The 17,370-nt window shown below is 33.1% G+C and overlaps 2 protein-coding genes across 4 annotated transcripts in view; both read left to right on the plus strand.

Annotated features, from left to right (window-relative positions):
- Positions 1-469: 469 nt before the first annotated feature.
- Positions 470-3,981, plus strand: Dic1 (Dicarboxylate carrier 1). Of its 2 annotated transcripts, none has more exons than XM_034317908.2 (9): positions 470-834; positions 1,464-1,548; positions 1,616-1,731; positions 1,865-2,020; positions 2,090-2,256; positions 2,318-2,525; positions 3,217-3,297; positions 3,366-3,422; positions 3,506-3,981. In XM_034317908.2, exons 3-9 carry the CDS (start codon positions 1,636-1,638, stop codon positions 3,611-3,613), a joined length of 873 nt encoding a protein of 290 aa, XP_034173799.2. In that variant the 5' UTR covers positions 470-834; positions 1,464-1,548; positions 1,616-1,635; the 3' UTR covers positions 3,614-3,981. The 2 variants fall into 2 exon arrangements, with proteins under 2 accessions (XP_034173799.2, XP_076544886.1); XM_076688771.1 differs by lacking the exon at positions 470-834 and adding an exon at positions 1,127-1,159.
- A 6,589-nt stretch (positions 3,982-10,570) lies between these two features.
- Positions 10,571-17,370, plus strand: part of ec (ubiquitin specific peptidase echinus) — an 80,291-nt gene continuing 73,491 nt past the window's right edge. For both annotated transcript variants that reach the window (XM_034317850.2, XM_034317854.2), the window contains exon 1: positions 10,571-11,086. The gene's annotated coding sequence lies outside the window, so the exon portion shown is untranslated. The remainder of the gene's footprint in view (positions 11,087-17,370) is intronic.

Consider the following 17,370-nt stretch of genomic DNA (forward strand, 5'->3'; position numbering starts at 1 on the left):
ATAATAGGGATTCCCCGTGCCTTAAATTTGAATTTTTACATACTATGTAAACCGCAGGATTTTCGAAGCAATAAACATGAGTAATAATTTTAATGCATTTGGTTTCTTGTTCATATTCGTTGATTTCTATACTATATAACCTATTTAGATGAAATCTACTTTTTGCGTGGATAGCAATGCCACTTAACATTTATATCTTCCCAACGAATCATCCGGCTCTAACACCTGCTATTTACATTCATTTGCATTTCAGTTTGATTAGTATGTAGCTCAATGAACACAATCTATATGAAGAGAATAAACACGGAGGGGGAAACCCGGTGCAGCCTTGGATGTCCCTGGGTTAAAGTTTCGTAAAAGTTCATTATTGACCATTAAAATATCGTTTTTAAAAACACGCTTTTTCGACGTTTTAATTATTTTCAATAAAAATTTTGAATATCCAATAATTATATAGCATAAACAAAAACTGAAGGATAACAATAATCGCCATAAATCCTTCCCCCAAATATTGTTTTTTATGTAAACAGCTATCTACAAAATTTCTGTCAAATCCGGTTTGATAGGTTTTCGAAAATTTAGCCAGTAATAATCGTTAATTTGCATTGGAAACGTATAAAATAAACTAAACCACATTTATATGTATATAAATACCTATGTCGATAAGGAGTAGCAGCCTTGAAAGGAAGTGGTATAACACGTGGCTGTCAGCTGATGCATGCGCGTTTACTGACTTTCCAGCTGTTGACTGATTTGTAATGTTACATCACTAAAAGTTTAGAGATCCTTGCAACCAAGTATGAATTAGAACTATCGCTCACAGCATGGAGCAGTGTAAGTTCTGTTTTTAATATGTCTGTAATTGTACTTTTTTATTTATCTATACTTTATGACATATCTATATACTCTTTATTCATTAATAGTCTACGTTTATCGTTTTACGGTTATTTTTGTTCAAATTCATATTAAATGATTTACATGTATTATACTTTTCATTGTATCAATACACTTTTATTTAATAAACAATTTACTATAATCAGTATAATATATTCTATAGAACTTTGTACTTATACGCACGCAAAAACAATATTTATGATCTACATACATGCTATTGACAGAATTAATTTATAACGAGTCACGATTGAACGTACATATACGTGTAAGTATATAAAGTAGAACTACTGTTAAATAATTTGAACTGTTTATGATAAATTGAAATGTAAAACAGATTTATATTTTTGTGAAAGTGTATATACATAACATAAATTAAAAATTGTATGTAAAAATCACTAACATAAAAGTCTTCAAATTTAATAAAATCATGCCAATAACGTATATATACGGACGAGTGCGTATTTATATTAATTTATAAATGTTTTGTTTACTGCATTAAATAAAATGTTTAACTTTCAGATTCTAATTTTCATTTATAATATAAATATTATTTTTTTGCTTATTTACAGTTTCTGTTATGTTGTTAAAAAATTTATAATGGTAATTATCATTTTCCTGTAATATATTTACTATGTAAATATATAAAAAGAAAAGGTAAGTACATTAATTTAAGTCTAATAAATATATTCTCAGAAAAATAACAACTGCTTGCTTTATGAAGGTTAATGAAATATAGAAAATATGGAAGATAAGACAAAAAAGTTATCACACTGGTATTTTGGTGGACTTGCTTCTGCAGGTGCTGCTTGTATAACCCATCCCTTAGACTTGTTGAAGGTAATTTAATTATTAAATCTTTTATCTTATGCAATATAAATTTTAACTTTCCAATGTTTTCCTCTTAAAATAATAAAATGATGTAAAAAGTGGATTATTACAGTTAAGAAAAATATATATACTCACATTACAGGTTCATTTACAAACGCAACAAGAAGGTAAAATATCTATAGTACGATTAACAACTTCTATAGTACAAAATCAAGGAATCTTAGCTTTATATAATGGCCTTAGTGCTTCATTACTTCGCCAACTTACGTACTCTACAACAAGATTTGGAGCATATGAAGTAAATTTAATTATATTATATGCGATATACAATTTTATTATATACTTTCAATGAATTATACACACATAGGTGGGTAAACAAACTTTTGAGACACCTGGACATCCATTATTATTTTATGAAAAATTATTACTAGCGGGATTTTCTGGTGCAGTTGGCGGAGTTCTTGGAACACCAGCAGATATGATTAATGTACGCATGCAGAATGATATAAAACTTTCACCTGAACTTAGAAGGAAGTAAGTATATAATTTTCTATGTTTATCTAGTTTTATTTCTATTGTATATTAATTATTGTAGTTATAAGCATGCTTTGGATGGAATAGTATGTGTAGTTCGACAAGAAGGTGTAGGTCAGTTATTTAGTGGATGTTCTACAGCGACATTAAGAGCAGCATTAATGACTATTGGACAACTAAGCTTTTATGATCAAGTTAAAATTACATTGATAGAAAGTGGTTATTTTCAAGATAATCCTGTAACTCATGTAATATCAAGTGTAGCTGCAGTAAGTATATTTAGATAGCACATAGATAGCTAGTATGAAGAGTAAGTTATTTAAATGTAATTTACTAAATAAGTTTGGGTTTGAATTTTTGGATTTTCTGGAGGGCAGTGTTGTAAGAGAAACAAACTTCTATATTTTTCAATGATCTATAATGTCAATTTGTTGACTTTCAATGTTTTGTTTTTCGTTTTTAATTTATTTTAATCTATTTTCTTCTTTTCTATTAATGGCATACATAAAACACGATAACCTCATTTAGCAGAATATAAGTATTTATCACATATTTAAAAATAAGTATATCTTTCTCAGTATGCAATAAATGACAATCCCATAATCTTCTGACATGTAGAGATTAATTTATCTTATTCATATCACAAACATTTGAGATATGGGATATTACATAACAAATGTAGCAGTAGTTTTAGATAATCGCAACACAGTAATAAATTTTTTATATTTCTCACACTTTAGAATAACATGCACCAGCAAAAAAAAGTTATTAATAGATTAATGAAATGCTTAATTAAATAGTAAATATTACTTTGACTTGAACAACATTTTAAACATTTTAATAAAAGAATGTATCTAAAGTATCTTTTTAAAACAGAATTGAGTTATGTTATGTGTTAAATAACTTACCCTATGTGTTGTATAAATTAATGCTTTATTTACATAGTATTTTTAATGTAAGGGTGCGGTAGCTACAACTCTTACACAACCATTAGATGTTTTAAAGACACGAGCAATGAATGCTAAACCTGGAGAATTTAAGGTAATTTTAATAATGAAACTCAAATATGTTGAAATATTTTTAATTAAACATTATATTTTATTTTATAGAGCTTAATGGATCTATTTTTATATACTGCTAAACTTGGGCCATTAGCTTTCTTTAAGGTAAGTTTTATACTTTCGTTTAAGCTTTATATGTACTGCAAAAATATAATGTTAAAAAAAACCAATTCAATGTTTAATTTTAGGGGTATGTACCTGCATTTATCAGATTGGCTCCACATACCATTTTTACTTTTGTCTTTCTGGAACAATTGAGAGCTAATTTTGGATTCTATCCTACTACTGTAAAATGATCATAAACATCCGGTGATTAGGTGAAGTATTTATGTAGGAATTGTACAAAACAAATAATTAGCACAAATATGATGAAAATAAGTCACCAAACGTTTGTCCTAACATTGCTAACAGCTAAAATTTGAATTATAGCTGTTTTATACTTTGTGAGTTAACTTATCAAGCTCAATAATCCATCCAAATATTTATAAATAATACTTCATGATAATTTCCGAATTATCATTAGTCCAATTTGTTTATAATAATATACATAAATATGCAAAAACCTTGTTACAATAGTTTTAAAATAAATAACACTCATAGAAAAATATTAAATAACTAAATTCAGATAGGACAAACGTTATTCTTTAGATTGAATTTGTTGTTAAATTTATGTGCATGTTACGAACTATCTTGTATAAAATTTTTATATCTTTACATTATCATTTCTTTAAATTTTACCATAATCATATTTGTACAAATGTTAAAGTATATTGATATTTGTAACATTTACAAATTATTATTGTTATGCTAATGATACGCAATTAGCACGCAAATTATTTTACAAAGAGAAAACCAATATTTTTGTTTAGTTTTGTACAACTATATAATTATTAAGAGATTGATATCTCAAATCATTATCGTTTTTTAAGCTTGATATAAAATAGTTTCATAGTGGTTCATACATTCCTAAAAATATCATTATACTTATAATACTATTGTATACAGAGTTATATTTTTTGACATACAACAGTATATTTTCCTTATACAAAACTATTCGTTTTATAAGTGTTGACAAAAAGTCCTTAGAACAAAATATTTTTTTAATTTGTTAAAATGTTATAGAAATTCTATCAAAATAAATTTATCCTGTAGTTATAAATGTATCTGTTGGTTTATATACATTTAAAATAACTGAATATTAAACTACTTAAGGCTTAAATAAGTAATTACATAAAGTTATGTTAAAACATGCACCTATAAATGCAATACTATAAATTTATAATAAAAAAAACAAATTTCAGGAATAACAATTTTCTCAAAATCCTTAGTATTAAATTGTAATTATTTTAACTGGTAATTGAAGTAGTTAAAAAGATCACACTAATAATTTGAAGTAGCATATGACTCTTACTTCGAGACAGAGTGATAAGATGCTTTTTCTATCTTTTTGTTATTAGTGTCAAGAAATTTTAATATGCTTTGATTTATGAAAAAATACATGCCATGCTAAAAGGTAATGGAACGGATAAAGGTAACTATATATATCAATATTATAATAATCCAGGAAATGTATTAATACATTAATTGTTAGTTACATTGTTTAATAACATATAAATTTTATTTAATTAAAAAAAATAATACAATACTGTTTTTGTTACATTGTTTACACTGAAACAATATTAGTTGAAAAATATACTAAATGATGGTAAACATAAAGAGTAATGATAATAAAAAGACTACAAAACATTACTAGTCTTCAATCTAATAATTACTTATTGAAATATTTAAAATACCTCTTATCATTACTTCATATCATTAGAATACTTCTTCTACTTTCATTATGGTGCAAAATGAAATACTTACATTCCAAATGTTGTTTTCAAATTCACTATAATATTTTGATAACACTGCAAATGATATTTAGGTTAACTTTTCACTGAAGATTAATATATATAATTACCTTTCATGTCAATATACAAAATATTAATTATATTGAAAATGTGACATAGTAAAAACGTATCACTTGAAAATTACACTAATTTAATTACTATAATATGTAATAATAATATTATAACATAGCCATACACACAAGTATTTACTTACGCACACGTCCGGAAATTCCCGTGATCTTGGAAACGAGTGCCATCTATTTTATTTTAGTACAAAAATATGAAACACATTTGCATGGCAAATACCTTTTATCGGTGCCGTTAAAAATAGACATGTGGAGTCTCATAGTACCTATTGTCACTAATGAAGAGCAAAAGTTTCGTGATTCTTCCGTTAGCCACCCAACGCTGCAATCGTGAAAAATCCAACACGTGTACAACTTATATAGTTGTATTGTACGTACAATATTTAAAAAATAAAAACATAAAAATGGCAGTAAATGGGGATAGAATGATGTGTAATGACTTGTTTCTATTAAATTAAGACAGAATAAACTATTTATAAAAAATGTTCTTTTAACAATATTGTACTTAATATGTAAGTACACTATGTCCATTGATTGTACACCCAGTTGCCTATAATCACAGAAAACCGGTTAACCATGCTGCTGTGTTGGACCACGGCCATGTTTTGTGTCCCATACTGAATACCTTTGAAACCAGTTTGGAGCATCACCTCGATAATATTTATAGGCTTATGGAATGATAATTTCTGTCCATAACGGTACTACGTTAAATATCGTCAGCTTATACTACGCATATGTATATTAGATTTGTGTAAATTAGGTAGTTGGTTCCATATTCTCTTTTCTAACATACACTCGTTTAAGTTTCATACGAAACTTCAGGATCTCAATTTCTATTTAAATTTTGAAATAAACAAAATCGAATAACCACAAACAAATTTTCTCATCTGTTTCATTTCAAAATGTGCATAATTAATTGCGTAACCAGACGAGATGTGTCTGCAATATTTCAATTCATTAAGGATTTGACTTCTATATTTAAATTATAATTGTGTTACAATTGAGTGCGCAAACGAGCGTGCAAACGTTTATCTCATCGATACACTAAAAGTTAAATTTTCTGCGTTAGAGCGAAAAAAGTTGCAATTTGCTAAAGAAGGACGAGGGTTATTTTTTTTGGAGTACACCATATGTATAAAATCACTCCTTAACATACGCACGTAACACACCCATACTTATTCAATCCGTTTTCACACTGCTTTCACGTCGCGTGTACCATTGTATGGACCGGCCTTTGTCGTCGGATCACATAAAGGAACTGTTTCTTCAATGGTGGCAGACAAATTACAGAAACGCGTTCTTGACCATCGAAAAGGCGAAAGTGGACACGTGTGTCTTCAGTCGATGATACGAGACAAAATTCTATAGTATCCAGTAAAAATTATGTATAGTAAATTCCATTAAAATCATTGATCAAATATCTTATCTTAATTTCTTTTTATAACAAATAGGATAATGGACTATTTGAGAGATAGGATACTTTGATTTTTCGAAATGGAAACTTCATTAAAATCGAGCCATGGTAATAATGACCAAAGCTTCCTTCGCGTGAATGTATATTGCACGCACCGTCCGTTATTATTGTTTTTCATTGTTATGCTTTTTTTTATCGAAAGCATTGTTCGACGAAACACTCGTGTTCCGGTTGCGTGTAGATCGTAACTTAACCCTGTATTTAGGCGTGTGTAGTTTGATTCAAAGGAATTTCTGTAGTTGGTACTGTTCACCGCTCACAAGAAGTCTCGCGGGACGGCATAGGGGCAAGAGGGGTCAACGAATGCACTTAAAGAATTCCACAACGAAATATTTTTTAGTGTTTCATTTCTTTATACATCAAATTCTGTCGTGTCCTGAAATATCGTGCCTGTAAGTGCAATAAATACCGGGGTTCTATTGTCTGGCTTTAGCTCATCCGTCGATTTACCACAATGCCGTGGTCAGCTCCTTGTGTCGATCCTCCTTCGTGGTTAAATGTATCGATGGTTCTCTGACCTTCTTTCCTCAAATTACGGCATCGTGAATCGAGCTTGCCAATTCTGGCTGAAGGCGTGTCGAAAATGACAATCAGTTACTCGAAATCAAATCCGTGGTGAATAGACGTAGGCAGCAATTTATGTCCTGGTTAAGTTAGGTTAGCTGTTGGCACTGGAGGAGAATCTAGCTGTTTTACCAGGAAATTCAATCGTGTTTCTGTGTAACACTAATTGAGAACAAGAAATAAAAATATCGTCCATATGAAATTACTACTTCGTATGTTACTGTTAATTCAGGTAACGCAAGATTCTCGGATCGTGTGGTAAATTCGAGTAAAAATATTGAACGATATAATGAATCGAATCAGGGGCAGGCATTAGCGGTTCAATTTCCGTTCCAAAACATCTACAGGAACTACGATTAATTACTTGCGTTGGTGAACTCGTACACCTTGATTCGATGTCTCGATCAATTAGAACGGACATATGAATTAGGTTTCATATCTTATACTTTGGAAGCTGTTGCAATGGTTACATAGGGAGCATACTTGTTGGCGGCATTTATCGATAACAAGTGATGTATTTACAGCCTCCAGGTTATGTCCATTCGAGTACAGGCTAGACGGGCGTGGAATACACGGGCTAGTATGAACGCAGGATGTGCGCTTGTATTTACAAATCATGGTATGTAGCGTGCGCGTAAAGCCATTCTTAAACTCGCATATCCTTTGCTCTTGGTCTTTTTTACGATCTGTTTAATGATCCTCGCATAACTCTCGCGGAAAACGTGCGCTAACGAATGCAACGAAGAATTTCTCTCGCATTACAGGGAAAAATTATTCGTATCCTCGTCGGACGTGGCAACAGACAGTACCTAAGTTTCTCACTAGTTACCCTTTGTCGGTTGTTATTGAATTATTATTTTGTCGAGTGTAAGGCTGTGTTTTATTTGAAACGTAGGTTTTATGATGGTACGCGCGACTCGTTACTCTTGCGTATAATTTTTTATGAATGTTGGAAATTACATGTTTGTTTCCGGAAAATTACTAGATTTCTTCTTGGTAATCTAAATAATTTTATTATTACCATTATTATTGTTCTTACGTTTTTATTTTTTATAACTATATACATAGAAATGTGATTAGAATATTTGCTTGCAATTTGAACACATGTCTGCCCAATACGGCCATCCGTCAATGGCTACCCTATTTGTTAATTCGCGCTCATTTCGCGAAGCGATAGATGTCGCTTTTATTGAATTTTAACATTTTTTAACATTGTTAAAAGTTTAGAACTTTCCTGTTAGAACTATTAGAACTATTAGAACTTCGGAAATTTGAAACTTTAGAATTTTTAAACTATGGAATTTTTGAACTTTGGAACCTAGGAATGCTAGAACTTAGGAACGTTGGAATTACGGAACGTCGAAATCGTGGAACTATACATACAACTTTGAAATTTTTTAACCTTTAAATCTTTAATAATTCGATATATTTTTCTAAGAAATAATATAAGACTATAGAAACCTTCGATTCGTTCTTCCATCGACGTAAAAAATACTCAACCCTGAAATACAAAGTTGTACATAATATCGTATTAGAAACACGCGTCCATAGGCATTTCCTCGTTCGCTCATTTGGCTAAGGAAATTTGCATAATCGTGTGTATGGCATCGCAATAGGACGGAAGGGAAAGGAAGGGACACGACGACCTTGCAGATGCGATACGTATGCGACAGGGCTCTCTGAAAAGGCGTAAACGAAGAGAAGCAAAAAGAATCGGAAACGAGATTCAGTTGGACTACGTTCGAACCTCTGTATGTCCATTTCGCGTAGAACATAACCTGCCGGATATTTGCAATTAGTCGCATTCCTTGCAGGGTCGACTGTCGTAGGGATACCTTCATTCGCGTGATGGTTAATTGCCCCCTGTCCCTCCCTGTCACAGTGATAATGTAATTTTCAATCTGTTGATTTGCTGGCTTCGATTCGACGACAGAATGAATTTTAATTGAACTCCTTTGATTGACATAACCGAGAAACAGGAAACGTTACATAGGTATTCGAAATATGTATAAATGATTTTTTATCGTGATAGAACATAATCGCGTTGTTAGACCGGTTTTATTTTTTTCGTAACATTTAGTTGTCAGTCACATGTTAATTTCACATGTTTCATAATGAAGACGAAGTTGCTCGGTTAATCTAATAAGCAAAGATATTGCAATAAAACTGATTGCGATTCTGAAGAGTAGTTTAGTGACTATCAGATAAATTGGCCAAGTAATTCTGTAATTGGTTTCAGTTTTATTTTCAATAAATGGAAATTAATTTGAACTCTCGTCTTCTGTTATCTAAAAAGCTGATTTTTATTGTTCCAAACCAAAATGGGACTCGACTGAAAACGTGACTGGTATTCAATTACAGGATCCAGTTTATATACGTTATCCACTCTAGTTTCGAAAGCTGTTTATCAAAGTAGCACACTTGTACCTGTTCGAGTAATAATGTTATCAATCATTCTGTAAAATGCTAATTGATTGCGAATGATCTGTAACGAGCAATGTATTTCAGCATCATGATATTTAAATCTTTCCCAATTCTCAGTGTATAAAAGATAATGGTACATGAAATTATCCCAATATCCTCGAAAACGCCTTGAAAATGTCTCTAATAATCCTTGAAAGATGTGGATGATTAATAAATTTTCAAATTTAACAATATGATTGTCAATTGTTTAACTGTTGAATAATTAAAAGAAAAAAATTAAACCCACCTAACCTAACTTAACGTGTTCGGATTATTTTCAATTTGACCGCGTAGCCATTGGCGTAACTAGGATTTTATTCTAGGGTGGACCAAGGCCCTTAGAAGTTTAGAAATTTTAGAACTGGAATTCTGGAATTTTTGAATTTTGGAGGGGTGCAAATTTTCAATATATCAAAAACGGAGTATTCATTAAATATCCTAATCACATTCCAAATCACCTTATAATCCTTGGAAACCCTCAATGACGAAAATTTTAAACGTGTCGAAAACAGTACTCGATAATACACGAAATCATTAAAAAGTCCTTCAAAAGTCCTACTGTTCTAAATTGTCTTACAGTGATGAGGATAGCGCCCGCACGAGTTGTTATCAGTAATGTCCCAGGGTGCCCCAGCAGCGGGTCTCGTTTCGTCGCCGATAACAGTCGGTCCGCGCATATACCTGCTCACAGCGGGCAGCCAATGAAAGAGCCGGTTCGGCGTCGACCATCTTGCGCGGCTCCGCTTTCGAGTTCGGAGTCGCGTGGCGGTTCGGTTCGGCTTGCAGTGTACGCTGACGGGGCGAGCCGTGACTGACTCTGTTCTGTGCCTCGTGCGTTTCGTGCCTTTCCATTCCGACCGCATCGCCCGTGCCTTTTCTTTCGTCGTTGAAAAACAACGGCGACCCGTGACCGTTCAATTCCACTGGGACAGTGTTTCGATCCCGTTCGATGTGACTCGTGACTGTCAACAGTTGTACTGCGAAGTTGACGTCAAGTGTTTATGTTCGAGATCTCTTCGAGAGAACCGCGTGACCGTCACTCGAGAGACGCATAAACAAGGGGACGAATGAGTTCTTTTATACTCGGGTTTGTTTCGTATTTCGCGCGACCGAGGGATTAAATCCAGCTCTGTTTACTTAAAGAAGGTTTCTTACGGAGCAACGGGTGTTAATTGCGTCCAAGCGTGATCTTCCTCGCGTTGTGATCAGCCATTGACATCGTGAATGGTGGATGACAGGAATTTTCGGAGCTGCTTCGAGTGTCATTGGATTTCAAAGCTGTGCTGTATAAAGGTAGGTTAACTTTATTTTATTTTTCGACTATGGATATTTATGCGTGTATTAAATTTGTATTGTCATAGAGAATCATATAAGAATTAACATTTTTTTATCAATGAAAGAAGACATTGTCAATTAGAATATACGAATCAGATTTACGATGTAAATTGTATTCATTGTCGTTGATTAGCAACAAACGAGGCGCGAAAAAAAATATTAGACCGAGTATTTTATGTTGACAAACGACCTTCGTTACGCTACGTGGCACTGACATCTTTGCCATAAAGAAACCATGTCGCACAAACGACGCGCAATTGCGACTAGTATTTGGTATAGGAGAACGATATTATTTGATTTAACCTTGCACTTTCGCTAAGGTACTGGATCGTCAGTATATTGCGTCTCTTGTATGTACCCCCGGTATTTGACATTTATTTTTTGTCGCTATCCGACCGATATCAATCTCTTGACACTGTCCTATCAGCATTATTTGAACAGTCGTTGTGTATCATTGTTTCGGCCATTATCTATAATTTGTCCACTTGTTTCGAGCGTTTCGGTTTTTTCTTTGATATTTTAATGATGGCAGTGAAGATAGACATTTTTAATTAGAAACATGAAATTATTAAAGATATAGATGCCTAACATAGCCTTTTCGAGTTATTTTCAATTTAATCACAAATGGATTAAATTAGTATCAGCAGTTAGTGGTGTAACTAGGGTTTTATTTTAGAGTGGGTGAGGTCCCTTAGAAATTAAACAATTTTGAAATTGGTGTTTTACAATTTTGAAATTCCGAAGTTTTGGTAATTTGGAATCTTGAAATTTTTCCATGCTAAAATTTTTAAATAGTGAGGGAGCTTATTCACATTTTGGGGGGGCTGGGCCTACCTTGGTCCCTACCTAGTTACGCCACTATCAGTAGCGTAACCAGAAGGGGTAAAAAGGGTCAATTAAGAAATTAAAAACTTTTTTTGGAATATTTTCAAAAATTTCACAAAACAATAATAGAGAAAATTAGACTTAGCATAATCACGATAACTAACAAGGTATTTATAAGGCCAACCAATTATGGTTGCGCCACTAAACTATATTGCAAATGGTATGACGTAGAATGAAAATTATTTGGAAAAAAGAAAATTTGTTGACAATGGTGTCTCGAAGCGTGTGTGTTTTTAACTTTGTCTCTTTTTACTCCATTGTTAAGCGACGAATTTCGTCAGCAAAGGGATTCGAAAGACCCACACGTCATTGTCTCTCGTCGCGAACAATGAACCATTTACCATGTTCGACACTGCATATTTTTTTGTGTTTTTTTTTTTCTGTCTTGTGTGAATACGAAACGCGAAAGGCGAAAACTTCCAAAGGCTTCTACGGCGCCTCTATCTGCATACGATGCATCTGTTTATACATAATCGCGAGTCTATGAATCATATTTGATAATAACACACGTAACTTATCCTTATGCAAATAAACGTACAACAATTTAACACTATAGTCGCGAAATGGACCGTTGGAGAAATGTATGGGATTATTTTATTCAAAATTACGTTTTATTCTATTCTCTTTTTATCACCGTATACAGATTTTTATAGTTTAAAAATAATAACACTTCAAGGATAATTAGACATTATTATATATATTTCTAATTTTACAAGTGACAGGTTTTTATGTTTAACAAATTATACTCATGTTTAATTATTCTTTATTTAATACACAGAAGGGTAATGATTTCATATTTTTTATTAATACTTGTTTAGTGTATTTAATTGATTAATTTTTTAATTTAATATTTCAATGTGCCCTTTAGAAATACTATTTCTATAATTTAATATTTATTATTTTTTTTTGTTCTTTTAATTGCTTGAAATCTAAAGTTATAATCAATTAACAGTGACCACCACATTAGCGCAATTAGAGGGGGTAGGGAGGTTCATTTGACTTCTTATTAAGAAATGAAAACACTGGAATATTTTTGAAAATTTTAAACGACATTATAGGAAATAAACAATCATGAAAAAAATTAGATTTCATACCTATTATCGTGATGCTAGGATATGAAAAAAAAAAAAAAATGTTTCTGACACCCTCTAATGGACAATTATAATTATGCCGCTGGATACGATTTTCCATCGCCTCAGGATCTTTCCATTTTCATTCAGACCGTGTTGCGTATATTTCTCGCAAATTTTATCCACATTTTATATTAATCATTTCAATACTCGAGCTCTCTCGCGTCATTTTCACCACCATTACCCTCTATTTGCTCCCTTGCTCCGGTTTCAATTTCGTCGACTCCGTCTGCTCCTATCCTTGGCTTCTTCGCTCGCGTTTCTTCGCCTTTGCATGCCCCCTATGCAACTCGGCCATGAATATTTATGCACCCGTTACCTTTTCGTCCTTTTAACACCGCGGGCCATAGTTTCATCTTCTTCATTACCCTGTCGTAAGTTTCTTTTTTTTTTTTCTTATTCATCCGCCTTTCGCGACCATTTTTCCTTTTCGTCTTCGCCGTTTCATCCGCTTTCAGCCGCCACCTCCTTTGCTTACCATTTTTCTAACTCGTCCCTTTTCTCCGTGAATATTCACCCGACCCATATTCTTCGTTCCCTTTATTTCTTTCGCCTGTCTGTTGATTCCTCTTTCATGTTGCTCGCTGCGTTTGCAACTTTGCCGCGTTTCGTATTCGCGCGTAAAGCTTCTCGTCTTCGGGCGAGAAAACGTTGCGTCCCCCCATCTTTAAAGCCTGATTAAATTACGCTCATCCGACGGTTGGTTTTATCGTCTTTATCGCGATTCAAATACGTACCGCTAAGCTCCTCGCTGAGATTATGATTAGAACTTGAACAGTGCGCATCTAACGGAAGCTGTCTGATGGGATACACGCTGGGTTTTAATTCTTAAGGTGACGAACCATGGAGAGAGACGGTGATTATTTTTGATCCATTTAGATTTCAGGAGATTTCAAATATGGGAAATATTAAATACAGGGAATACTAAGTACAGCAAATATTAAATACAGCAAACCTCAAATATAGCAAATTTCATATGCAGTAAATTTTAAATATAGTAAATGCCAAGTACAGAAGATTTGCAAAATAGTAAATTTCGTTCTTCTAAACGCCATTCTTCAGGACCAATAAAAAAGATTCTAAAACCTAGTCACGAGTTAACTAGGGTCCTTTCTATTCTGTTTTTCAAACAGGGCTGTGACTCAAGATTGTTTTTCGGCAAAGAATCTCGTGCAAAGCCCTCCATTCTGTACTTTGTCTAGATGCTGAGGTCCCTCGTTGTGAGACGCCCACCCACGCATCGCCTTTGGCTGTCTCTATGCATACAGGGTGTTAAGAAAGTGCATCGATCGTTGCATGGTACACGCGTGTAAAGACGAGCAGAGTCTGCGTGGGGTAGGTCCGGGGTGATTTTAATCCGCGATATTATTCAGACGCTTCGAGCGTTGTCGGTGAACGCTTCAAGGATCCCATTCATGTTCTTCATGGTGGTGAAAAGGTGACTGGCTTTAATTAAAAACACCGTATAATCTCTATATTAAATTTGAAATATTATATTTCGAATGGATGTAGCATTGTGAAAATAAATTTTGGAATGTAAATTTTTAAAATTAAAAAAAAAATAAGAGCGACACAAAGGTAATGATAAAATTCCATTTCTTCACCTTTTCATCCAGATACAGTACTGAGCACATATTGTTTTCTTTAAATTGAAATTATTCTAATTGTAAGTGAAAAAAATTCAAATCTATTGGCAAATTGTTCACTGCAGAAGCTCTCAACAATAAAAACAAAAATCTTGTCATATGGTAGCATTAAAAAAAACTAAATCACTTTCTTTTCTACTTAAAAAAATTCATCCCTAAAGAGGTTAATGTTCTGAGAATTCCTGGTTCCCCCATATCGTCATTTTCCCCAGGGAAGTCTACCATGGTCGATGCTATACACTTAAATTATTCACTATTTTATACTGCTTTCTAATGAATGGTACAGACATCCGAAAATCTTTATGCTGAAATTTCATGTTACACGAGCGTATCGCGGTTCAATTCAGAACAGCTGCACGTTCCACAACTTCGTCGTTGTTTCTCCATACGACTGAGATTTATGATCCTTCGTGCTTTGGGAAAGGAATTAACGTTTCGATTCGATACGTCCTCCGCCCACGCTTTGTGACATTTCGGACGGATTATTGAAAGCGTGAATTTCAATCTTGATGTGGCGTTCTTTGATCTCGATACGCGAATCGTGGATCAAGCGACGAAGAGATAATCGAGCCTCGAGGCGGTGATTTTTCATTTTCCACAAAGTGTTCGCGATTGGAACGCTGAAATCGCGATGGCGGGAGTAAAGGCACGCACGAGGTGTTCCAGATTCGATGAAAGTCCTTTTATCGATTTTAGTATGATCTTATCTTTATACCTTGTCAATCCGTTATAAATGAAATGAAATGAAAATATTAGAAACACGTTGTATTTAAGAACTTAACACTTCCTGAGCTATATTTTTGAACCATTAAATATTGTGACTGTGTAGAGATTATGAATGAATATTTTTTTCACGGAATTTATGTCACGTTTACAAGCTCGTTTTTATTAAGTATTCACACTTGACAAAATATTTTCCGACGCATCTCCGTTTAGCCAGGCCAACGTCAAAGTAGAGGGTGGTTTATATTACGATACGAGGATACGTATGGGGGATTTATGTCTCGCATACTTGATACTTCGCCATGATACTTTGTAAAGGAATCGTCTAATATAAATTGAAATTTATAATTAAAAATGAAAAATTATTAACAAAACGAAATCTTTGAAAAAATTGGGAAAATAGGTGAACCATTTGTAGAAAATAGCACATACGGTGAAAAATAACTTTAATAACCGGTTAAGATACAGGAACCCTTTTTCAGTCGTGTAACTTTTCAACTTTCTCATAGTGTAAAAACATCGACAAAGATCCAAGTGTTTCAATCCACTCGAGAATCTCTCTTTCTCTCTCTCTCTATCGCGATTTTAATCGACGCGATGCCGGTGCTTTTTTTGTCGAAGACCATGAATGAAGTTTCTGTGTGTTTCATTGGCTCGCTCGTTTCATTTACACGTTAACGTAATGTATTTAACTTGCGTATCGATACGCCATTTATTCCAGCTATTGTAGGGTGTGTACATATATGTTGCTCGTTTCCCGTTACTGTTACATAAAGTTCGTTTTATCCAACACAATCGCTTTTAACAAAACATTTGTTAAGTATTTGTAATTTTTTATTAATTTGACGCTGGTAGAAAAACAATGCGAGCAAAAAATATTTTTAGGAATTTTATTTTAATTATTTTCATTTATTTATTTTTTAGTTTATTTTAATTAGTTCAATCTATTAGGTGTATAAATTAATTTGATATCTTCAATGTCACGTTTCATTAATTACTCTTTTAAATATGAAAATTTTACTGATTGTTAAGTTCTTACCGTATAGATGTATTTTCAACCCTCGGATGGTGTTTCATATTATTTTCATTTTCTAAATTTTACACTCTTTCGTTTAAAAATTATGCAATTAACTTTAGGTTAATATTCTTCTATATGTTTGGTATGTTGGAGTCGCGATTGATCCAGGCTGGAGGGTTAAATTCGAGAAATATTCAGGTGGATTCGCCTTGAAATTTTCATCTGATGAACGGGAAAATACCTATGGGGAAAGTCAAACATTGGCCTATATTACCCGGTACGACTTTCTTTGTGTCGACTATCTCACGTTATAGAGAACTCTTTCCCTTATTATGTGCTTTGTTAGATCTTCGCAAATGTATCATCCGTGAGATTTTACAATGGCCGGAGAAATTACTCGCTAATGTAACTCCTTAACAGTATATACTCGTCTTTCACAAATAAGCTGAAACGACACGGTGATCTTGAAAACAACGAGTTATACGTGACACTCTGTGTATGCTGCTTGCAAATCCTCCGCACAATCGATTCGAAACGTCGATACGCGCTATTCATAAGCAAATTCTGCGTGTTTTTTGGAGCTACCATTCTTTCGAAACACGTTTATCATTGAGAGGTAATGGGACAAGCTTTGTTCATTATTTTGTCGACCCACGTGGTCTTTTGTCGCTGAAAATATCTATGCTTTGTTCTTTTGTACTAGCTACTGTACGAATGATCAATTATAGTGGCTGAATTTTGAATTTTCTGGTCATAAATTATTTATTAATCTACAAGCAAGTTCCCTTTATTAGAATTTCATTTTATTAAATAATTGAATGCACAGAAAAATCTTTTTAT

Source organism: Osmia lignaria, chromosome 6 (genome assembly GCF_051020975.1).
Source record: "Osmia lignaria lignaria isolate PbOS001 chromosome 6, iyOsmLign1, whole genome shotgun sequence".
NCBI classification, from domain to species: Eukaryota; Metazoa; Arthropoda; class Insecta; order Hymenoptera; family Megachilidae; genus Osmia; species Osmia lignaria.